At 50.6% G+C, this 24,883-nt stretch overlaps 3 protein-coding genes across 3 annotated transcripts; all 3 read left to right on the top strand.

The window, feature by feature from the left end:
- Window positions 1-901: 901 nt before the first annotated feature.
- Window positions 902-1,177, top strand: HD553DRAFT_252412 (uncharacterized protein; the record flags this gene model as incomplete). Its single annotated transcript, XM_046177322.1, has 1 exon — window positions 902-1,177. A coding segment is annotated over one exon (276 nt), but the record flags the coding sequence as incomplete, so codon positions are not given.
- A 1,770-nt stretch (window positions 1,178-2,947) lies between these two features.
- Window positions 2,948-3,190, top strand: HD553DRAFT_252440 (uncharacterized protein; the record flags this gene model as incomplete). Its single annotated transcript, XM_046177323.1, has 1 exon — window positions 2,948-3,190. A coding segment is annotated over one exon (243 nt), but the record flags the coding sequence as incomplete, so codon positions are not given.
- A 15,257-nt stretch (window positions 3,191-18,447) lies between these two features.
- Window positions 18,448-20,697, top strand: HD553DRAFT_325114 (uncharacterized protein; the record flags this gene model as incomplete). The annotated part of the gene is made up of 7 exons (XM_046181571.1): window positions 18,448-18,611; window positions 18,789-18,984; window positions 19,131-19,253; window positions 19,800-19,922; window positions 20,267-20,308; window positions 20,365-20,487; window positions 20,551-20,697. 7 exons carry the CDS (start codon window positions 18,448-18,450, stop codon window positions 20,695-20,697), a joined length of 918 nt encoding a protein of 305 aa, XP_046035175.1.
- Window positions 20,698-24,883: the final 4,186 nt, after the last annotated feature.

Genomic DNA, 24,883 nt, shown 5'->3' on the forward strand with positions numbered 1-24,883 from the left:
ACGTCGGATTCGACGGATACTCGCCCATGCAAAGTCCTACGATGCTCCCGCAACACCAATACCCTCTCTCTCCACCGCTCACTGAAATCGGCCTAGATGGCGATGCCTACGACCCCTCCGGCCTTGATTTCCTTGCCGACCAGGGAAATGGTGGAGAGCTCGATTGGTAGGCGACAATCGAGCTCGACGAATCGACCAGCCGTGGAGGAAGGAAGGCGTGATAAGGTTGGTCGAGACCAGGAGCGGCGGAGCGAGGAGGAGCGGATCCGAAGCAAGGACGGAAGTGCACGAAACGCCGGAGACAGAAGAGAGGATAGACGAGGAGATTAGAGATGGAGAAAGAGACGAATCGGAGAGCGGTGAGCTGACATACGCTCTCAGAGACGAAGAGTCGGACGTACCGGGATACCCGGTTACGCTGAGCCTTCGAGCGAAAGACTTGGATTTCGAAGGAATCGTAGATGGAGGAGCCGCTTTTAACATCATAGACCGAAACTTCTACAGGGTTAACCGATCAATATTCGGGGAAGCCACGGCCGTGAACTTTGGTGTTAAAGTGGCGAACGGAACAAGAGTAGAGTTGGACGGAGCGATCTCGACTAACCTTGAAGTCCCGCACCCTCAGGGCGCGGCGAGAGGTACGGTCAAGTTCTACGTGATGGAATCGAACGGCGACTGGGAAGTCCTACTAGGGAAGCCCTGGTTGAAGCAGACGGCAGCTGTCGTCGACTACGGAGCCGAGTCGGTCACCATTACGAAAGGAAAGAAAGCACGGACATGGATATCGACACCCAGGGCGTCGGGTAGCGATTGTTTATGGATCGGCGGCAACGGAATGAACGGCTACTCAGAGACGAAGGCTGAGGGACTCGACAACGGCGAGGCCGGCGATACCGCTAACCGGGCGGAGGAGATCTTGTCGAAGGTGACAATCGGCGACGACCTCAGCCCAGATCAACGAGCGGCTGTCGAAAACTTGGTCAGGGAGTACAACGATGTTTGGGCGACCGACCTCAAGGATATAGGCGCCTGCCCTCATACGGTCCACCGACTGAAGGTACCGGAAGGGACAAAGTTGCCTCGCTACGCGCACGGAAGGCCTCTGACGGAGCCGCAGCTAATCGCAGCCCGCAAGATGACGGCGAAGCTGCTTGCTGCGGACGTGATAGAACCCATTGCGCCAGAAGACATAGCTGGGTGCTACCCTACGGTAATGGCCGCGAAAAAAGGCAAATACCAAGAGGGAGACCTTGACCGGATTCGAAGGCTGGCGGACGACGCGCTAAAGGCGGCCGGCCTACCGACTCTATGGTCGAAGGACACAAAAATCGGGACACCCCCGTGCTCTGGGCTAGAATTACCAGGGCCCACACTGACGGGGGACTTCGAGAGCCCCCATACTCCCGCGGTACGTAATGACGTACCTCCTTGAGACGAACGATCGGATGCTGCTGATGAAAGACCCTTCCCAGAGGTCGAGGCGGCTGCAACCTATCGAATGTGCCACAATTTCGGAGCACTCAACAAGGCGACCGAGGTACCCGCGTTCATGCCAGGGGATCTAGACGCGAAGGTCCTACGACACTCGGGAAAACGTTGGATATGCCAAATGGACGGCCTCGGGGTGTTCTTTTGGGTGCCAATTGCGCCCGAGGACCGGAAGTTCTTATGTTTCGGACTCCCCAACCTCGGGTACTTTTCTTACAAGAGACTCCCGATGGGGCCAACCGGTTCGCCCGCGACTTACCAAGTGGCGGTACTGAAAACGCTAGGGGAGTTGGTAGACCCAGGGCCGGTCTCGGTTTGGATGGACGACATATTTACCTCAGGAGACGAGTTCTCGGTGGTCCTCGAAACAATGCGATCGGTGCTAGCACGAGCTCGACGCGACAACCTACGACTGAGCGCGGAGAAAACGTTTCTTTTCGTGACAACGGCCCATATAGGCGGGTCGCTAGTGTCCTCGAGAGGAGTGAGCCCCGACCTAAACAAGATCGAAGCGATACTACGCTGGCCCCGACCAGTTACCGCCCGCGACGTAGCTTCGTTTGTGGCAACATGTAACTGCTTCAGATCCTACTTTCCAGGTTTTGCAGAGGTCGCAAGGCCCCTGTATGCCATCGCGTCGGCGGACGTACAACCCACGAGCAAGAAGGGTGGAAAACGACTATTGGAGGAAACGAATATCGAGAGCCGGTGGTCGAAAGAGTGCGAAGAGGCGATGGCCTTACTTAAGGCAGGCCTCACTTCGTATCCCATCCTGGTGGCCGGGAGGTACGACGGCTCCGAGTTCGGGCTGACAACCGACGCGTCGAAACTCGGATTAGGGGCGCACCTATGGCAAGCCGACAAGACGGATGGGGGACGACGATCAATAGCCTATGCGAGCCGTGGTACGACCGAAGCCGAAGCGAGAATGCACTCCTCCGCGTTGGAGCTGTTGGCCGTCAAATGGGCACTAGACAAATTCGAAAAATGGGTCTATGGACAACGGATTTTGCTAGAAACTGACTGCCAGGCCGTCCGAGATCTGATGCGCAACGACGCCATGCCTGGTACCCGTTCGATTTGGAAAGAGGCGATCGCGAGCTCGGGCATCGTACGAATGGTCCATCGACCGGGTAGGATAAATACCATCGCTGACGCCCTATCCCGAAATGGGTCGAGCCCGGGTACTTCCACAGAGCCTGGATGGGAGGCTCGTCTGGGTTTATCGAACAGCCTATACGAATCGACGGGGACTATCGGGCTGCTGGAAGCGGACGAAGCCCAAGGTATCGTAGACCGGTTCCGGGATGACGAGCTTTTGGATGTGACTCGGTGGGTCACACAATTGGAAGTCGAACTTATCGAAAGAGACGCCGTACAGGATACAAAGAGGAAGGCCGTCAGCTACTGGACGGCGGGGCCGGATCTAATGCATAGGATACCCGGGGTAGGTAGCGTCAAAGTGCTTCCCAAGAGAGAGGGGGGTGAGGTAGCCGCGAGGGTGCATCGAGAACACGGCCACGTTGGGCGGGACCTTACCCTGGGAAAACTCATTCGTACGACGCATTGGGCGGGAATGCGCAAGGACATCGACGAAGCGATAGCTCAATGTCGCAGATGTTGTCAGTTCGGGCACCGCATGCAAAAGTACCTCCTCAAGCCGGTATTCGCCTTTCGACCATTTGACACGGTCGCGATGGATTACTTAGCGATGCCTCATGCCCATGGGAACGAATCGATCCTGGTCGCAATCGACGTCTATACCAGGTATATTTTCGCCTGGCCTTGTAGGGGACCCGGATCCGCGGCTACGACTTTGAAAGCGCTGCGAGAAGTATCGGACAAGTTCTTGCGACCGAAAACGCTCTGGACTGACAATGGATCGCCTTTTAACAACAAGGACGTACTGGACTGGTGCGGGGAGCTGACTACGTTGCGACTCGCGACGCCTTACGAACACGTCGGGATAGCGGAGAACACGAACCACCAGGTGCTCGAAAGGCTGAGAAGGATGTGTAACCTCGACGTGCAACACATGCCTTCGCTTACGACACCGACAGTACCGAGGAACTGGCCGGAGACGCTGAGTGCCAGCGTGCGGGTCCTGTTAGGCGTCGAGAAGGCTCCAGGGAAGACCGGCTCGATGTATACCTGCGAGGACATATCCGGGAGTAATGTAGAACGTAGGACTAGGGTATATAGATGTAATAACAGATGAAAGACTATATACTACAATGCTGATACAAAGTGGTACAATACGATATGCTCCTTGAACAACTCCGCCGGAGTTGGTACGACTCGAGTCCGGCGTACGCGCGCGTCGCTATAACAGGATCCCCCCGTTACGGGCGAGCTCCGAACGCCCTAGGCATCGCCGTACTCCTCGAAAGCAGGTTTCGGCTTGTTTGGGTATCGTCGATGATAATCCAGCACCGCTTGGTCGTCATGGTGGAAGTCCTCCGGATGTACCCACTCGTTATACTCATCCTCGTAACCTTCCCACCGCACCAGATATTGGGTACGCGTCTGACGTCCCCGCTTCCTGCTCCGCGAATCTACGATCTCAGATACTACCCACTGGGTGTCACCGTTATCCACCACCTCTGGGGGAGGAGGCGGGACCTGTTCCCGCGAGGGCAGCTCATTCCGCTTGTACGGAATCAGCATCGAGACATGGAACACGGGGTGTACCCGCCGCAGTTGCTCGGGAAGCTCCAACCTTCGCGCCATCTTCGCATCTCCCACGACCTCGGTGATCTTGAAAGGTCCGAGGGTCTTGTAGTCCAACTTCTTGTTTGGACGAACCGTCTTGATGTGGTCCGTAGATAACATCACTTGATCCCCGACCTCCATTCCCTCGTCGGGAACGGGTCGCCTCTTTCTGTTGGCGTATTTCGCCATATCTACCCTTGCTTGCTCCAACGCCCGGAGTACCGACTCGTGGATGTTCGAGAGTCGCTCCCTGAACTCATCCGCGCTTTCATTGGGCACTTCGGCCATCCGGATGGTGAACTTGTGGTCAGTCCCCTCGGAGGCCATGAAAGGCGACATCCCTATGGCGGAATGCTTGGAGTTGTTGTAGGCGAACTCCGCCAGAGGCAACAACTCCGCCCAATCATCCTGCTGGAAGTTCACGTAACTCCGCAGGTACTGTTCCAATGTCGAGTTGCTCCTCTCCGTTTGTCCGTCAGTCTCCGGGTGGTATGCCGTCGAGAACCTCCTCTCGACACCCGCAAAAGCACACACATCCCGCCAGAAGCTAGACATGAACAATGTTCCTCTGTCCGAGATGATCTGATCAGGGAACCCGTGCAACTTGACGTAGTGGGAGAAGAATAACTTCGCCAGGTACGAGGCGTTGTTATCCTTTCGACACGGGATGAAGTGTGCCCGCTTACTGAAGCGGTCGACGATTACCAGGATTGCATCCTGGCCCAATGACTCGGGGAGGTCCGTGATGTGGTCCCAAGTGATAGACGACCACGGCTTCCTCGCCGCAGGTAGAGGGGCCAATTCTCCGATCGGCTTTTGTCGGGGACGGCGGTTCTTCTGGCACGTCAAGCACGAGGCCACGTAGTTGCCTACCCAGTCTCTCATTCGGGGCCAATAAAAGTCTCTCGAGAGGAGGTCCTCCGTTTTGTCTCGCCCGTAGTGCCCCGCGAGCTTGCCGTCGTGAACGTACTTCATCAGTCGGACCCTTACCGACTCCACGTCAGGGACGTACAGGAGTCCCTTGTAGATTAGGAACCCCTCGCCATCCTTCTTGTAGGGACCCTGCTCGTTGGGCTCCCTCTCCATCTTCTCCAAGATGGCCTTGACTACTTCGTCCGCCTCGTAACCTTGCAACAGGTCTCTCCGGAGGTCCTCGCCGGGAATTGGCAGGGTACCGTTGATCTGTAGATGCGGAGGAATCTCCCGCGCTGTAGCCGAGAGATTCATGGGCCGTAGCATCGTCTCGGTCTGTCTTGGTTCGCTCTCTTCTAGGAGCTCCTCTTTCCGACTCAAGGCGTCGGCCTTACCGTTCATCACCCCCGGCTTGTACTCCAGGGTGTAGCTCAGACTGTTCAACAGCTGGGACCATCTTGCTTGTCGCCTCGACAGTAACTTCTCCGTTCGGAAGTACTCGAGGTTCTTGTGATCGGTAAAGATCCGAATAGGGTGAGGTCCCTCCAGGTAGTGTCGCCATATCTTGCAGGCGTAGACGATGGCCAGCATCTCTCTGTCGTGAACGTCGTAGTTCCGCTCTGCGGGAGTTAACGACTTTGACATGAACGCTACTGGTCGGAGTTTTCCGTCCGAACCTCTCTGCGACATCACTGCTCCAATCGCTCCGGCCGAGGCATCCGTTTCTAACGTTACCTCTGCATCTTCCTGGAAATGCGCCAGTATAGGCGCCTGCGTGAACGCCTTCTTCAGCGTTACGAACGCAGTCTCTGCGGATTCGTTCCATTGAAACCGCACTCCTTTCTTCAGGAGCTTTGTCATCCCCTGTATCTTCTGGGAGTAGTTCGTGATGAACCTCCGATAGTAGTTGGCGAAACCTAGGAACGACTGTAGTCCCTTCAGGTTTCGAGGCGCCGCCCATTGTTCTATGGACGACACCTTGGAGGGGTTCATCTTTACCCCTCCCGGAGACACGTCGTATCCAAGGAACTCCGTGTCCGTTGTGTGGAACTCACACTTCTCTGCTTTGGCGTACAGCCCATTTTCTTGTAGCCTTCGCAGCACCTCCTTCACGTGTCTCTCGTGCGTAGTCTCGTCGGGAGAGAACACGAGGATGTCGTCCAGGTACACTACGACGGACTCGTCCAGAAGGTCCCTGAACACATGGTTCATCCACCTCTGGAACGTCGCCGGAGCGTTCGTCAACCCGAACGGCATCACCAGACACTCAAACAGTCCGTATCTAGTACGGAAAGCTGTCTTCCATTCGTCCCCTTCCTTTACTCGTAACAAGTTATACGCTCCTCGGAGGTCCAACTTGGTATAGACCTTCGCTGTCGTTAACTTATCGAGCGTCTCGGAAATCAGCGGTAACGGGGTTCGATCCTTTGTGGTAATGGCGTTCAAACGCCGGTAGTCAATACATAGCCTGAGCTCTCCTCCCTTCTTCGGGACAAACAATACGGGACTTGCGGCGGGTGACGTCGAAGCCCTGATAAAACCTTTATCAAGGTTCTCCTTGATCCAGCGCTTCAATTCGGCGCTCTCCTTTTCGGAGTGGTTGTAGAGTTTTCCGAAGGGGGGTACTTTCCCTTCCTCTACGTCGATCGAGTGATCGAAGTCTCTATGTGCCGGCAACTCGTCGGCCTTGGTCTTGGAGAACGCTCCGAGGAAAGCGTGATACTTCTCCGGTACCACCTTCCGTAACGTCTCCATATATTCGGGAGGGTCCAGGTCTCCCGGGAAACTCTCCGCTGGCTTGTCGTCCCAATCCCATAAGTCGGGACGCCTCACCCTCTCTTCTTCTTCATCATTGGCCTTGAGGTAGGCCACTACTAGTTCTTCGGTGACCCCTCCTTTGATTCGGTCCGTCGAACGTAACTCCTTCTCCTCCGCTTCGTAATCCACGGGGGAGTATACTATTTCTTTTGCTGGTGTACATCCGTTCTGGACGCACTTATCTTCGAACGCTACTGCGCTCATTTCCCAGTCAATTCGGGGGTTGTGCTCCTTCAACCATGGTAGGCCGAGCACCGTTGTGAAAGTTCCGAGGCTACATACGTAGAAGTACGCCGTTTCGGTATGTCTACCGATACGTAGTCTAGCTTGTACCCGGTGTGTAACTGCACCGGAAGAGATCTCTCTCCCATCAATGACCAGGAGTGGTCGGGGTCGTTCTAAAGGAATGAGGTCGAATCCGTGTTGCTCGACGAATTCGGTGTCTATAAACAAACTGGTCGCTCCTGAGTCGATCATCAAGACCGTCTCCGTCGGAGTACCATTCGGGTAGAAGGTGCCGGTGACCGTAATATGAGCCTCCGGTCGAGAGGGAGAACCTATGCTGCTCAGCACCAACGGTTCTCCAGTTGCTACGTTCAAGTCATTACCCGGGGAACTCGGATGATCTGTTATTCTGTTAGGCGTCGAGAAGGCTCCAGGGAAGACCGGCTCGATGTATACCTGCGAGGACATATCCGGGAGTAATGTAGAACGTAGGACTAGGGTATATAGATGTAATAACAGATGAAAGACTATATACTACAATGCTGATACAAAGTGGTACAATACGATATGCTCCTTGAACAACTCCGCCGGAGTTGGTACGACTCGAGTCCGGCGTACGCGCGCGTCGCTATAACAGGTCCTGAACGAGAGGCAACTAGGATTCCTGGGAGGATTCTCACCGAAAGAGCTGCTTTTCGGGGTCAAAGATGCCGCCGGGCAATACGCGATCGACCCCGAGAGGCGACTACTACTCCTATCCTCGCTAAGACGGGACGCGGAGTCGGCGTTCGCGGCCGAACAAAGGACGCGGATGGAGAGGTCGTTAAAGGCGACATACAACGAATTCAGGCCGAAAGTCGGAGACCTCGTCCTGGCTTACGACGGTACCGACGAGCGATCGTACGCGGTAGGGGGCAAACTACGAGCCAAATGGCAAGGCCCCCTGAGAGTCACGCATTGCGGGGACAGGTCGGTCTCGCTCGAGACGCTCGAGGGGATCCCAAAGCGAGGACGAGTGGGATGGAGCAAACTCAAGAGATGGGTGAATGTAGGATCGGACGCAGTGTTAAGGGAAGGGGGAGACGACGACGATCACGGTTCGGACAATGGAGGCGGCAACGTACCCGGCGGGGCGACTCGGACCGGCGATTATGCCACCTACGACTAGCGAGCGGGCTCCAAGCGAATACCGACACTACGAAACCATCACGATACCGCCGATCGACCGGCGACGAACACCCCTCCCTATTCTTTTCTTCTCTCTCGTTTCCGGGTTTTAGATAGTTTTTTTTTCGGAGTCTTTGAAGTCTATGACTTCTCCGTAAGTCAAAGGGGGGGTGTTAGGGCGCGCGCGCCCTCTCCTCCCACACATAGATAGAGGCTCCCACACACATGTAGCATCACCACATCACCTTGTAGCAGCATCATCATCATCATCTCCCCTGCTCTGCTAGTAGCCTGCCTCCTTGGCGTCCCGTTCCCGCGCAGCCTAGGAGAACTTGGGTTAGCTCAAAACGCAAACGAAGAAAGAGAGTACTAACGATCTGGACCTCGGTCTCCTCCTCGTCCACGTCCATGGTGTCCTCCTCGCCGGGCCACACGGGAAGGGCCTTGTACTGACCCTCGGCGAAATCGAAGGTGATCTTGCGGGCCTCTTCGAACCCTTCCCAACCGCAACGAGTGTTGGGGTCCAGGTGGTCCCACTCCTCCTTGTTGTCGGCGATGGCCTTGTAAAGAGCCCCGCGCTGGCTCATGACGGAGACTCCGGATCGACGGTTAAGTTGGGGTACGATCTGGATAGAATAGCACGCAAGAAAAGTCAATTGAAGGAGAAGAAAAGAAAACAACAAACTCACAACCGTATCAAGGAGCCTCTCGATCTGCTCCGCGACCTCGTCTCGAGTCCCCACGGCCATCTTGTCCTGACGCAACAACACCAACCCCGCTCGGACTCGGGTCTCGGTGTCCTCGTCGTCGTCGAAGACGACAACCATCTCTCGGCGAACGGAGGTGCACCCGAGCTTCTTCGGGGCACACCGACCGCAGGACCTGGTGACGTTGCCGGCGGTGCGAGGCGGGTGGATGAGGTGGCGACAGAAAAAGAGACCTTCGACGCTGATCACGTCCCACCACGTGCCGTCTTCCGGGTTGTACGTCACAAAGTCGGCGGGAGTGACGCTCTTGAACTTGACGCCGTCGAAGCAACGTTGGCAACACCACTGCCAACCACCAGAGAATTGGGCCTGGAGATCGAAAATCAAATACCAAAGGAGAGTCAGTCGGAGACCCTATCGGGGACACAAAACAAAAGGAATATCAAAGGCTTACCAGCAACCCGTTCACGCCATCCACATCCCCTCTCATCCACGCGGAGTGGATTTCCGCCGGGACGGTTCCCCGGAATCGTTCCTTTGCCTTCTGTAAGGCGTTGACTTCGTTGACCTCGAAGCCCTCCCAGTTGTTACCGCGTATATAGCCATACACGGCGTCGTTTTCCCAGGCCGTGGCGGCCTGGCGTCGGCGAGTCTTCGAGGGAGTAGGGGGAGCAGAGGGAGGCATGGTACGAAAGGATGGAATGAAAAGATACGGGAATAGTAAGCTATAGGTTTGCTAAAGGAGAGAGGATACGTACGTCGAAAAATATCAAGTCGACAAACCCCCTCGGGGGTCTTATACCTTTCACATTTCGAGAACAAGACAAAAGAGACCTAGGTAGCAGCTACTAGGACAAAGCAAGAAGTCGTTACTTCGAACACGACAAAGAGAATATAGCAATATCGGTTAGAAAGGACGTCGATACATACGACATCACCTTTGTTTACATCAACGAACAATATTGCGGACAAAACCATGTTGCGATGTCCGCAGGAGAGACAATAGAAAATGGACGCGCGACGCGTCATCGTCGTCGGTTGGGCGTTTCAGACGAGTCGACGACATCGATAGACAATACGTTCTCCACCGCAGCACCCACGGGCGCCGAGCAGTGTTTCAGGAGAACAAGTGTACCTAGACGTACAAATCGAAGGTTCTAGACGATCCCTTCGGGGACAATAGAGCGGAGACGTGAGGAGAGTCGCGGGGGTACAGACACTGGACGTTTCGAGGGAACAAAGAACTTCAAGATGAAACGTCTACTCTAGCCTCGGACTACTCGGCTACTTTGGGCAATCTGGAATCTCGCCCTAAGGGGGGGATCCTATTATAGGCATCCGCGGTACGCATGTCGTACACACGCGGGATGTAGGTTTTCACCTCGTACGGAGGTCCGTTCGGAGACCCTCTCGGAGACCCTCTCGGAGACCTATTAGGAGGTGTGTTTGAAGATGTCTAACTGGCACCTTGTAGTAGTTAGACATCCGTTATTACAGTCATTACCCTACCCGTACCTTCTAGTCCCGTGTGTTACTATTCAGGTTTGCTGGCAAACCTTATATTACACGTTTAAACTTGAACGTTCACATGTGTACGTACGGGATGAAGTCGATGAGCATCGACCTGGGCGTCACTTCGTTGGGCCCAACAACGTTCCAAAGGCAATGAACGCCAAGGAACGCTCTACCTCGACGGTCAGTCCAACCGTCGACGGCGATATGAAAGGCCCCGTCGTGGGCCTTGAAGTGGCCAGTGAGCCTCTTCTGGTTTACCTGGTAAACCTTTGTGAGGTCGGTGGCGACCGTTCTCCTTGATGGGAGGGCATTCTCCATCTCCGGGTAGGAGCGAGTGAACATCTCCTTGAACTGGACGTTCAGAATTATAAACGTTTAGTCGTGTGCAAACCTAATCGGCCGACTAAGTATATTAAGATGAACTTACACCCGGATGATCCACTACGCTGAACGAGTGGTTGTTCCTGGCCATCCAGGCGACAATGGCATGCCTCGTTTCCAGAGGATGAACGGCCGGGCCAAGGGTCGTCGTCGAGGCGATAGTGGTCTGTTTCAAACCATCATCCGGGACGTTTTGGGGGTTGGAGGTACACTTGTCGGCATGGTACTCCAAACTTGATCCTGAACCAGGATCGGTGTTCGACTTCAGGACGAAATAGGTTTTGCAATATCTAGTTGATGTTCACGTTAAGCGAGTTAGTGAACGTCTGAAGTGATTAAACGTTCAAAAATCCTGAACGTTCATGATCGCATACTCACTTGCATCGCCACGTCCACCAGAACGAACCGGCCTCCTTGCTCTTCTCCCGAAGTTCTCCGGGCGTCGCAATGGTAGGACGCAAATACCTCTTATTATTTTTATTGGCCTTGCCCTTATCGAACCAGACCTTGCACCACGCATCGAGATATTGTCGATGTTCCTCGAGCGTGGCGTTTTGTTCGGGGCGTTCAATCCCCTTTAAAGCTTGTTTGGCTGAACGCAAAGCAGAGAGACCTCATTCGTATCAGTGACAAACGCAGCAAACGACTAGATGTTCAACTCGAGAACGTTCACTCGAGTTGAACGTTCAAAACTTACCCTCATTTAAAGCCTCTTCTTGTTGGGTAAGGAGCGTTGCTCCTTTCTTCCCCTTTTTACCTTTTTTGGAGGGCGATTCTATGTGTTTGAAGTGATCGAGTTGGTTTCAAGACGACTTCGAACCCCGAATACCGAACACCGAAAGGATACTAGACGTATAAATTGAACGCGATCAAACTCACCCTGCACGTCCTCCTCTTCGTCCTCCTCGTCCTCTTCGTCATCGTCCTCATCTTTGTCGGCTGACCTCGTCTGACGGTCAGTGCTGAGGTCTTGACGGTTTTTCTTCCGACTAGACGAGGCCGGAGAACCTTGGATGGACGACCAAGGACGTTTTTTTTGGGGCGTCGAAGGGGGGGCCGACTGGGACCCGGACGCGATCGCGTTAGTCGAATCTTCCATCGTGTGCGGGAGGTTCGCGTGGTTGTAACGACGATTAGTTCATGCGTCTAGAAGCTGACTTAGGGATTCCAGAAGTTTTTGAACGTTACAATCTAACAATGTGAATCGAAAGGTAGTTTGAGTGGGGTGCACGTCTAGTACGTCGCCGACGTTCATGACGAGTTCAATTGTTATTGTTGCGGAAGCAGAAATCAACGTCGAAAGTCGAGTCCTTCTCACGCGTTTACATGGTCAAGTCTTAGTATGAACTTAGAACGTTGTGATGATCGTGATACTGTGAAACTTGATCTATGCTCTGGGTGAAGATAGTTTCAATCATGGACGGAGAAAAGGATGGAAAGAGTCAATCGATATCTCAGTGACGACTAAACAATTTCGACGTCTAGTCGGCGCTTGGCTCGAGGGGATACGAATTAGACGTGGACGTCGACGCGGGGGCAATAAACGGCGTTCAATTTTGGACGGCGTCAAATAGTCGCCGTTCAAAATTGGCGTCTAATAGTCGCCGTTCACACTAGTCGCCGTTCACGACTGCCAACACTAAAGCCGGTCATAGGCAGCAAAGGAGGAACTTTGGTCAAGGTCAACAAAGGAACCACAACAAGGACCAGAGCAACAAGAAAGCCTTATCTTGTTGGAACTGTGGGAAACAAGGCCACTCTAGCAAGGATTGCAGAGCTCCTAGGATAGGAGATGGATACACCCACAAACCCAAAGGACTGTCACACAACAGGCTCAACAATCACCACAACAAGCCTACAGATGATCTAGCAGCCCTGCACAGGAACATGACAGGCGCAGCTATTCAAGAGATCTCTGAAGAAGAATATGCTGCTCTAGTCAAAGAAGAGAGCATAGAATGGCTTGTGGACCTTGGAGCCAACTTCCACATCTGCAACAACAAAGATGTGTTCAGCCAGGTAGAGAAGTTAGCTTTCTCCAAGAGGTTCAGGACAGCCTCAGGAAGTGCTACTGTCTCTGAGCATGGTGGAAAGGTTACCATGAAGTTACCTCAAGATCAGAGTGCCATAGGGCATCTGACACTTCATGATGTGGTCCTCATGGAGGATGCACCAGCTAACCTGCTTAGCTAAGGAACACTACTGGCTAAGGGATGGGATGTAGATATCACCCAACATGGTGGTATGATCAGCCAACATGGGATCAACATTCCAGTCTACAAGACAGGTCCAGGAGGAACCTTGAGGGCATTTAGGTTGCCACTCAAGAAGGATTACTATATCCAATCTCAGCAACAGGAAGATGTTGGCTCATTGGATAAAAGGGAAGAGCAAGAGGATCTCTACCTTACTGTCCAGGACAAGGACACCTTACAAGGATGGCACAACAGACTAGGACACATGGGTGTCAGTACCATCAAGCAGGTTGCAGCATCAGGACAGCTGCACATCACAGACAAGGACACCTCTCCCTTCAAGATGGAAGAATGTGAGGTCTGTGCTATAGCCAAGACAACTATGTTGCAAATCAGCATGTGATGATTAGTCATCAGCACATAGAAGCAATCTCAACCACAAAGTAAACCGCAGGAAGCAAAACCGCAAACCGCAAACCGCAAACCGCAGCCTGTTCCCACCATTTGCCCCTTCCCAGAAAAGTATATATAGCAGGCCATCAGGGTCTGATCTTCTTTCTCCTCTCATGTACTACTTTACTTTTATGCAAGCAACCAGATACATAGTCTTACGCAAGAGATAACAACAGTCAACTTCATCAAAGGAACAGCTACACCATCAGCTTAGGCTGATATCACAACAAACTAGGCTTACCTTTGGTGACATCTCCGTGGCAGCTCAAGAACCACTGGAGATAGTACACTCAGACATAGCAGGGCCTCTCAAGCCAGACTTCAATGGGAACATCTACTATATCACCTTCATTGATGACTTGACAGGCTTGACCTGCATAGGAGGTCTAAAGACCAAGACAGCAATGGATGTCCTAGGATGCTTCAAGAACTTTATGAAGATCACAGAACTGGCTTTCAACAGGAAAGTGTAGTGTCTGAGGACAGATAGTGGTGGAGAGTATCTGGGAGGCATGAAGCCTTACCTGCAGCTACATGGGATAGTTCACCAGGTCACCACGCCATACACACCTCAACTCAATGGCACAGCAGAAAGAGCAAACAGGACAATCAAGGAGATGTGTTCCTCCATGCTTATTGCTGCCAAGATGGACCACAAGTGGTGGTTCCATGCCATGCAATATGCTTGCACCCTCATCAACATGGGCAAGCAATATCAATGGAGATCTCTGGAGGAGATCATGTGGAAGCATAAGCCAGGATATGGCCAACTTCAACCCTTTGGAACAGAGTGCTGGATCAGGGTACCCAAGGAGGGTAGACTCAAGAATGATCTCACCACCAAGAAAGCAATCAAGGGCAAGCTGCTGCATCCAAACATCACTGGAGCAGGCTACCTTGTTGTCATACAAGAAGAAGGAAGAGATGTCACCCTTACCAGCAGGGATGTTGTGTTCAGGAGGCCAGAGGGAGCTAGTGAAGGGAACACTACTCCACTGGGAACATCACAACAACATCAAGGGCATCTTCCTGACCAACAGTATAGAGGTACAAAGTCACCTAATACTGAGGATGCCTCTGAGGACAAGGAAGATCAAGAAGATCAAGAACCTCAGAAGGAAGCATCACCACCAGTAGTCAATGGCCCATAAGATCAGCCATTGGACTATAGGGATCCTTCACCTCAGATAGAAGAATCAGGGTAAGAAGAAGACTCTGATGATGAGGATCCCATGCTACTCAAGCCCAGGGGACCTATCAAGAGAAGGTCACCCAGGCTGAACAGCATGCAAGAGATGGCAATGGCTAGTGTCCACTCTGCAGAGACATAGGAAGACCCTCAGTCATACAGGGCTGTTGTGAAGTAACAACTAGATCCACCAAGGTTGGCTACTTGATGTACCTAGGCAATAGTAATGGTGTGTTACTAGTGCTGATCTTGTCTTGTTGTGAAGATGAATCAATGTTGCTTGCATAAAAGTAAAGTAGTACATGAGAGGGGAAAGAGAAATGAGACCCCAATGGTCTGCTATATATGCTATTCTGATGAGCATGTCCCCTAGTAGACTTGCGACTAGAGCAGTCGCATAATTGCGACTCTGGTCGCATATTGCGTCTCCAGTCACGTATTTGCGACTCCAGTCACAAATGACATCACCAATATGCGACTCCAGTCGCATATGTGTGTCTCTGGTCGCATAAGTGTGACTCCAGTCACATAAGTGCGTCTCCAGTCACAACATGTGATCCTGGTCACATGTTGACCCTTTGTGCTTGAGATTGCACCTTTGAGCATCATCAATGATGTCATAGCATGCCAATTTTCAACAAGGGCAGCCATGCAAGATCCAAGGTCTGACTTGTGGCATGAAGCCATCAACAAGGAACTCAAGTCAGTCAAGGATACTGGAACTTGGCAAGACGTCAAAGTTCCAGAGGGAGCTAGCTTGGTATGTTGTGATATTAGCCTAAGCTGATGGTGTAGCTGTTCCTTTGATGGTGTTGGTCAATGCTGTCTCTTGTGTGAATGACTATGTATCTGGTTGCTTGCATAAAAGTAAGGTAGTACATGAGAGGGAAAAGAGAAATCAGACCCAAATGGCCTGCTATATATACTTTTCTGGGAAGGGGCAAATGGTGGCAACATTGAACGATATCGGTTATTTGGCAAACAATATCTGTTGTTCAGTGGTCGAACAATATCGGTTGTTTGGCGAACAATATCGGTGATTTATTTCAAATCCAATCCTTCTAGCACTTGCTAGAATGTTCAGTGCCTTTCGCTTCCTTTTTGCTTCCTGCTTTGCTTCCTGCTTTGCTTCCTGCTTTGCTTCCTGCTTTGCTTCCTGCTTTGTGGTTGAGATTGCTTCCTCATGTTGATGACTAATCATCACATGCTGATTTGCAACACAAGTTGTTCCCCTGATCCTTTACACAGGGAATACAAAAGGCAATTACTCCTCAAAGTCTCCAGGACAGCAGCCCTCCTATCTGACCTAACAATCTGAGGGCTCAACCAAACAGCATCGACGGACTCTGGACTGGCTGCATTTTGCTACTAAGGACCAACCTTTGTGTCTATTGGTAACGGTCGTGATGATGGCAAAATTGTTGACTTTGCAAGCTTGCAGCATGAACAATGTGATAGATGAGCCATGGCTTGCTGTGAAGTGACAACTAGATCCACTAAGTCTGGTTACTTGATGTACCTAGGCAATAGTAATGGTGTGTTACTAAAGGTCATCTTGTCTTGTAGTAAAGACGAATCAATATTGCTTGTTTCAAGATAAAGCAGTACATGAGGGGAGAAAGAGAAATCAGGCCCAAATCTGCTATATTCACAATTCTGATGAGCATGTTCCACTAGCAAACTGACACCTCCTTAGTTGCACAATTGCAACCCCAGTTGCATATTTGGGACTCCAGTCAGAAATGACACCACCAATTTGCAAATCCAGTTACAGAGGTGTGACTGTAGTCACATGTGACAAAGATCCCATGTTGACTCTTTGTGCTTGAAATTGCACTTTGAGCATCACCTATAATGTCATGGCATGCCAATCTTCTGTTCTAGTGGTGCGCGCTCGTCGGACTCATATTGTGCCAACTCCGGCAGAGCTGTTTAAGGAGCATATTGTATTGTGTTTTTTCTAGTGTTGAAGATTGGCATGCTATGACATCATAAGTGATGCACAAGGTGCAATCTCAAGCACAAAGGGTCAACATGTGACCAGAATCACATGTTGTGACAGGAGACACACTTATGTGACTGGAGACATACTTATGTGCTTGGAATCACACTTATGCAACTGGAGATATCCTTATGCGACTGGTGTCACATATTGGTGATGTCATTTGTTGCGCGTCCCAATCTTCTGCCGCTACTAGCTCAGCACACTCAGCCTTTTTGTCTGTGTCTAAAGTGTTGGCCAGAGGAATCACAGGGTTAACTGGACGCTTGTAGATGTGCTCCACAGAAACTAATGCGTTGCTCTTGGAGAACAGGACTACGGCCAATCGCTCCCCCTGGCACGGCATGATCTCATGCATGGCAATGGCGGATCAGAAGGTGATCATGTCTTCTACCTGGTATCATACATGGTAAGGCCTTCCATGATGTGAAGGATGAGATTGCCTCTATTGTAGTTGCGCCACTTGGTCATAGCCACCAAACCGAGCTTGTCGTCACCATGATTCAAATGTCGGTTACCCTGAATGTTACAAAGCACTGCCAGACCATGAAAGAAGGTCAGACCAAAGATCTGGAAAGCTTTGCTCCATTGTTGTACTTTGTCAATGACCTGCTGACTCCGCTAAGCTAATTCAGCGTCAATGGAACGAATGGCATCGTAGCTTGTTGCGGCAATCCATCCCCAACAATCTCCCAGAAATTGCTAAATGGCATTGACTTTATAGCAACCCAAGGTCATGTTGGACGATAGGCAGATGGCTGGAGAAAGTTATGAAGAGGTTGGCACACCGCATGACATCTAGCTTTGGGCCTTCTCTACTCACTCTCAGGTTTGTGTCCTAGGGGAATTCAATAGGCAAAATGAAAGACGCCGCACCAAGAGGGAAGGTCGAGCCATCGCATTTTATTGAGGGTATGGTGTCAATTATCATAATCGTGTTCCTTGAGAGCCGGAAGGGCAGTGGTCATGACTCTAGCCTGGAACACAGCCTCAACGTTAGGCGAGTCTGGGACTCTGCGGAGAATTGAACTTACCTGTTGCCTCTTCTTTGCAAAAACCCTCCTCGTTGCGGGGAGTTACTAGGTTCATGACAGGCACACTACGGGATTGTAAAGGTGCAACTGCAATCACAACTTGTGACCAGAAACACAAGTTTTGCGACCACAGTCACGCGTCTGTGTCTGCAGTCACATTTGTGCGAACTGAGACGCATCTTTGCGTCTACAGTCACACATTCGCGTCTACAGTCACATATTTGCGACTACAGTCACACATTTGCGACTACAGTCACACATTTGCGACTACAGTCACACATTTGCGACTACAGTCACACATTTGCGACTACAGTCACATGTTCATGCTATTTCCTCGGATTGTACATATATATAGGAGTCCCCAGAGGAGGATTGGGTCATCCCTTTTCTCTTTCATGAGGACTCAGACCTCTTATCACTAGATTCATTCCCATTACCTTTACCTTTCACTTCATCCCTTTCACCCTTTCCCTTTCCAACTTCACCTCTTCAACATCAACAAGGACTAGCTACCCTTGTTGCATAACAAGCAAAGGATATCAAGAACCACCAAATAGGACACTGTTGAGACAACTGCGACATATCTGGTTATAAATTCAGTTGTGAGATTCGCTCCTCTCCCACGTAAGAATCGGCTTACTTCACAGGGATGATGCACTATTTGGCAACAACTCAGCAGGTTTCACGGTTTGGAGCCAAATCCTTGGCAGAGGTAACATCGGCTGCCACCCAAAACTTGGCTACCAGTATACATTGCAACATTGGAAGCGAGATCACAAAGAAGAGCACAAAAGCTGGCAAAGCCTGGTACAGGTACGTTCACCCACCTGGATGGCAAGTTTAGTTAACCGCAGGCGTAACATAGCACTGATAAGCTCCGTCTCTCCGTCTCAATGTCGTTCTCACTGCTCAGCAAGAATCCAGGCAATGGACCTTCATTCATGCAGTACGCAACTGAACTTGCAGGAGATACACAAGGTCTCTTCATAGACTTCTGGTCGGACTTACTCAAGGCACTCGCAAACAGTTTGAGAATCACCCCAATTACAAGCTTTTTGCCCCCCTTTTCTTTGACACAATCGACATGATCAACCTGAGAGTCATTTTTGTCCACAACCAGGACGTCTGCCGTCTCCTGACTCAGAACAGGGGGAATCTCATGAAGCAGGCGTTGAGGATGATGGTGGTGACTTCATGAGTTGCTGGATTTGAAGGATTGTTGTAGCCAAGGACAATCGTCTAATAATCTGCCGGTTTGACTGCGGGTATATGGCTTATTGCCCCGATCTGACAAGGCTCCCTCATGAGCTCAACGTCTTGGTGGTGTGCAAGGTTCGTTTATTGGTCGCAACAGCTGGCGCCGCAGAGCATAAATGGGACCTAGGTGTAGCAAAAGCCGTTTTGAAGGAGACGGAAGACAGATTCAGGGAACTGGGGCTCAACCAACGGTTTCAGGTAAGTGTGTCAGTCTGTTTTGCTCTGTCCGACAGTGGCTGAGTCTGCCGTGTCGATACATTGGAACAGGCCCGACTAAGTGAATACTTAGTACTGCAAGAAGGGCTTTACAGTTTGTCTTGCTGTAGCGCCTCTCTTTGGCCCGGCATCCCTCATCCCTGTAATGAGCAATAAGGCGTTCTTTGATCACATGCTGGACCAAGTAATGGGGGAGAGAATGTTCCTGGTCCATAATTGCACCCTCAATGCAGCACTGTGAGCAGAAGGGAAGCCCGGTAGTGACAAGAGGCTAGAACAGCTTGAAATGACTGTCAAACCGGTCGGGGCTCCATTGGTTGGGAGTTCCTTGACCAGAGGTTCCTCATCTACCACTGCTTCACTGCCTTGTCTGAGAGGAATGCTGGTTGGGGATGAGATGTGGCAACACTGGTTCTTGACTAGAAGGGAAGGTTGTGTGTCACCGAGTCAGTCTGCCGCCTTCAACAATCCGCAGATGAGCTGGTGGATGCTGCGGCTTGAGCCACAGAAGGTTGTGCTTGCATGCAGGACTCCCAACAAATCTACCCTGTATACACATCTCAATTGACTTCAAAGCAGGTCTTGCTGTGGCTGGCCAAAGTGACCACTGCTACAGCAGGAGAGGATGAGTGCGGTAACAGCTGGTTACAGGTGAGCCGTTCTCAAGAAAACATTGGAGCAGCAAGTCACTTCTGTCCTCCTTGGTTTGGACAGGCTGATCATGTGTCGGGATTGCAATCGAGTGGGGTGTGTTGGGACTGCAATTAAGTGGGGATCGTAGATAGGGAGTGTGCAATGCACCATTATAAAACGCTGGACGGGCGTATTCTTCTGGTGAGATCCTTACCATAATTGCATGTCCCTTTTTCCTTGCGTACATGTTCTTGAGTGCAGGGAGTCAAGATCAAATTGACAGATCCAAGTCTGACTACGGTCGGGTTGTTGATTCCGGCGCAGCTTTGTTGCATCCTTTATTCTTGGCAAGACTTCAGCAGTGGGTTGAAGACAGCCACAGTGTGATGTTGGCTCCATCTCCAGTGAGTCAGCTCCAAACAGCTCGCACAAAATGCATTGATAGTGACTCTGTCAACAGAATTTGGCCAGACTTGGTAACACTTTGGGATCTTACTTGACAATCAACAATCAAGCTGGTGACTTCCAGAGCCCTCATTTTATCGAGTTGCAAAACACTATCGCCGCTACGATCACGCTTCAGGTCAGTCTAGTGCAATGTTTTGTTCTTGCAACTGGGACTGACAGCCGCATGTTATGCTATTAGGTGTCAGCCACAAAAACCATGGAGGAGGTGCTGTGGAACCCTTACAATGCAGATTATATCATCTCTTGCCACTACACCGTAATGACAAGGATGAATCAAGCAGCAGGCGAAAGCTCTAGGTCGATCCTGCTCTCTTGGCAGGGCTGAAGATGAGACTATATCCCCGGTCCACCATCCATTTGTTTATGCAGAACCTGAGAATAGTCGTTAGTAACAAACTTTCCCTACCATACCTGTGTGGAACGTCAAACACCAGTGCAGTATTCCAAACAGCGGTGTCGCATGACTTTGGAATAGAACGAAATGTCATTTGAAACATCCAATATGCGAGTGATTGGGTCAACTGGGAACCAAACTTAACAATGATTTAACCAAACCCGGAAATGGAGGAGTCCAACTCAAGTCTTCACAACCAATTACTGAGCTTGAAGCAGACCTTTAGTATGACCTGAGAAGGCCTGTATTGACTGTCCTAGACTTTTTTGCCTGGCTACCTTGACCTTCACTCCTCCAGTATCAACATGTCCTCAACAAGGCGAACCATGTGTCAAGCAGTTTCAATTGCCTTCTGCGGGACTCCAGGTGAACGTCCTAAGAAGCATTCCACCTGGACCGCCACTTCCAATGCAGCCCCTTCGACTCCCTCACACAACCGTTCCCCAAAGGCTGAGCGAATATGATAGGTCTGACTGAGACAGGTCAAAACCTCTGACCTTTTACTGGATGGGTCTTTGAGAGCTTTGCGCAGCCGGCTATGCACTCGAGCAGGCGTTGATGAATTGGAATCGGTTGTGGTAAGCAAAGAGACATCGTCTAGAGGTGTCTGCATAAGCAGTTGCTGACGCAATTCCTAGTTTTCCTCCATCACCGAGTACAAATTCTGTTGCAGGTCGCTCGATCTCCAGCCTTGCCGCTTCCAATTCTAAGGCATGTTTGTCCTGCTCCTTTTGAGCGTCCAGTGTCCGCGTCCCACTCTCAGGACTACCAGCCAGTATGTCATCGAGCTTGTCTAGTACTAGGGAGGTCTACGTGTCATCGTTCCGCTCACTTGCTGTGGGTTGATGCTTGATGTCCAGCAGGGTTGCCCACATTCCAAGGATTATGGCTAGGAGCAAACGACACAGGCCTGTATCTGTAGAGGCGTTGGTGTTGTGGTACGAGAATCGAGAAGCTGGCCTGAGTATGAAACCTCCAAGGGTGTTGTAACATCAGCCTAAGCTGATGGTGTAGTTGTTCCTTTGATGGTATTGACTGATATTATCTCTTGTGTGAATGACTATGTATCTGGTTGCTTGCACAAAAGTAAAGTAGTACATGAGAGGGGAAAGAGAAATCAGACCCAAATGGTCTGCTATATATGCTATTCTGATGAGCATGTCCCCTAGTGAACTTGCGACTAGAGCAGTCGCATAATTTCGACTCTGGTCGCATATTGCGTCTCCAGTCACGTATTTGCGACTCCAGTCACAAATGACATCACCAATATGCGACTCCAGTCGCATATGTGTGTCTCTGGTCGCATAAGTGTGACTCCAGTCACATAAGTGCGTCTCCAGTCACAACATGTGATCCTGGTCACATGTTGACCCTTTGTGCTTGAGATTGCACCTTTGAGCATCATCAATGATGTCATAGCATGCCAATCTTCAACAATCACTCTGGATAAAAAGGAGAAGCCAAAGGCACTGGCTTCAGAGGGAGTCAGATCTACCAGGACTGAGGTAGCCACTCCAACTTCAGCAGAGGTCAGCCTATACCTCCAACTTGTCAGGGAATATCAATCCTGGATGGACAAGGATCAGAGGGTCATGGGAGTGCTCAGGATGACTCTATCTCATGGAATCAAGATGGAGATAGAGCACTGCACCTGTGCAAAGGACATCTGGGACAAGCTTGTCCAGATCCATCAACTCAATGCCAAGGAGTACCAAGCAGACATTCAGGAGGAACTGCATGGACTTAGCATGACAGAGGGAGATGATCCCATGAAGTTGATGGAAAAGTTCAGCTCTGTCCTACTCAAGGCTGAGACTGCAGGCATCAAGATGGACATACAAGACAAAGCAGTCATCTTGCTGAGGAGCTTGCCAGTCTCTTATGCTGGACTCAAGGACAGGTGGAACATGAAGGTTGACATGAGCAGGATCATGAAACTTCCTGAACCCACCTTTGAAGACCTCAGGGCCATGTTCAACGCACATGTGACTGAGATGGGCAGACAAGACAAAAGGATCTTTGCTACTGCCATGATGGTCAAATCTGGCTACAAAGACAAAAGGGTCTGCTGGAACTGTGGAAAGGCTGGACATTCCAAGAGGGAATGCAGGCAAGGACAGATAGGTGATGGATACACCTACAGAAACCAGGACTATGCCAACAACAGGAAGCCAGGAGCTTACAACAGGAGGCATCAAGAAGGAAGAGACCTGGATGACCTTGCTGCCCTGCACAGGAACATGGCAGGGTAGAGGACGGGATAGGTCAGGTAGACCTTAGCACGCAATCTTAGGAGGAAAGGATCGCCCTCAGCAAGGATTGGTGCAAACCATCTTGGAAGTCGAAAAGTTACTCCATCCTTTTCAGGATGCGGCTCACTCCAAGATGTGAACTTGGTTTCAGGATTTGGATACGGTATGGATCTATCAAGAAAAGACAAAACACCAAAAACAGTCTCGGGTCAAAGATACAGGCTTTGAGCTTGAGCTTGAGAGGGAGTGTTGAAGATTGGCATGCTATGACATCATTGATGATGCTCAAAGGTGCAATCTCAAGCACAAAGGGTCAACATGTGACCAGGATCACATGTTGTGACTGGAGACGCACTTATGTGACTGGAGTCACACTTATGCGACCAGAGACGCACTTATGCGACTGGAGTCGCATATTGGTGATGTCATTTGTGACTGGAGTCACAAATACGCGACCAGAGACGCAATATGCGTCTGGAGATGCAATTATGCGACTGCTCTAGTTGCAAGTCTACTAGGGGACATGCTCATCAGAATAGCATATATAGCAGACCATTTGGGTCTCATTTCTCTTTCCCTTTTCATGTACTACTCTACTTTTATGTAAGCAACCAAGCAACCAGATACATAGTCATTCACACAAGAGACAGCATTGACCAACACCATCAAAGGAACAGCTACACCATCAGCTTAGGCTGATATCACAACAAACATGCTTATCAGAATAGCATATGTAGCAGGCTATTTGAGTTTCTTTCTCTTTTCCCCTCCCATGTACTACTTTACTCTCATATAAGCAAGCAGATATAGAGTCATTTCCACAAGAGATAGTATCAGTCAACACCATCAGAGGAACAGCTACACCATCAGTGTAGGATGATATGATAACGATCCTGCATCGCCTCAGCCTACCCAGATATTATCAGCAATTTGATGCCTGCTGCTGCTGCCGGCGTGTGAACATGCTACTCACTTGACTACTGTCAGCAAGGCGTCATTGATGATCTTTTCCTTCTTGGACTTTGTCCAATGTTGTGTGATGATAATCTCCCTAGCTATATATACGTATCCAGAACAATACCCAAGACAGAAATAATAGCAAAGTGACAACAGTTGAGGCTGACATGACAGGACAAAAACAGATGTATGTTGTTGCACCAGGTCTGGCAGGTGCAGTGAATCCGTTTTTCCATTAAATTGAAGAGTAAGCAGCAAAACTGGGATGATTGTATCTATGTACTAAATGTAACTGCTGTCCCTCTTGTCAGTCATGTCTGATGTCTGTCAACTTGAAAATTGCAAGTGAGTCCTTCTATTATACCTGGCCACTTGCTTTCAGGGCCTAATATAAGGCTCAGCAAGTGGCTTGCGGGCCCTTGAGGTAATAAGGTTGCGGGACTGGGGAAAGGTAACGGTAGGTATAGTAATGTAATAACGGATGTCTAAGTAATACCTTATGTCTAACTACTACAAGGTACTAGTTAGACATCTACAACAACGTCTCCTACAATGCCTACCTGCAATAGCAGCTTGTATTATCCTCCTGAGAGAATTGATCAAGAGCATAATTCAGCAGCAAGTCAAAGCCGCACAGGTCAAAAGACCTCATACCCACTGGGTAAGTATGGAGAAATGTCATTGAAGCATCTCAAACCCTGTGCCATGTCTGATCGTCTGTCTGATAATGTCATCACCATGCGCAGTCATTTAGGAAACACTGTCACGTTCTGGAAACAGCAGCAAAGTGATCGGCTTTCAGATGGCCACTGTACCACTGTGCGATGTCTTAGCAATCCCCGTTCAAAGGCTGGCTAAGCATGCTAGGTTGCTCGTTCCACATATTACGAGCCGGAGGCCATGACTTC

Source organism: Filobasidium floriforme (genome assembly GCF_021052385.1).
Source record: "Filobasidium floriforme strain CBS 6241 chromosome Unknown HD553scaffold_16, whole genome shotgun sequence".
Classification (NCBI taxonomy): domain Eukaryota; kingdom Fungi; phylum Basidiomycota; class Tremellomycetes; order Filobasidiales; family Filobasidiaceae; genus Filobasidium; species Filobasidium floriforme.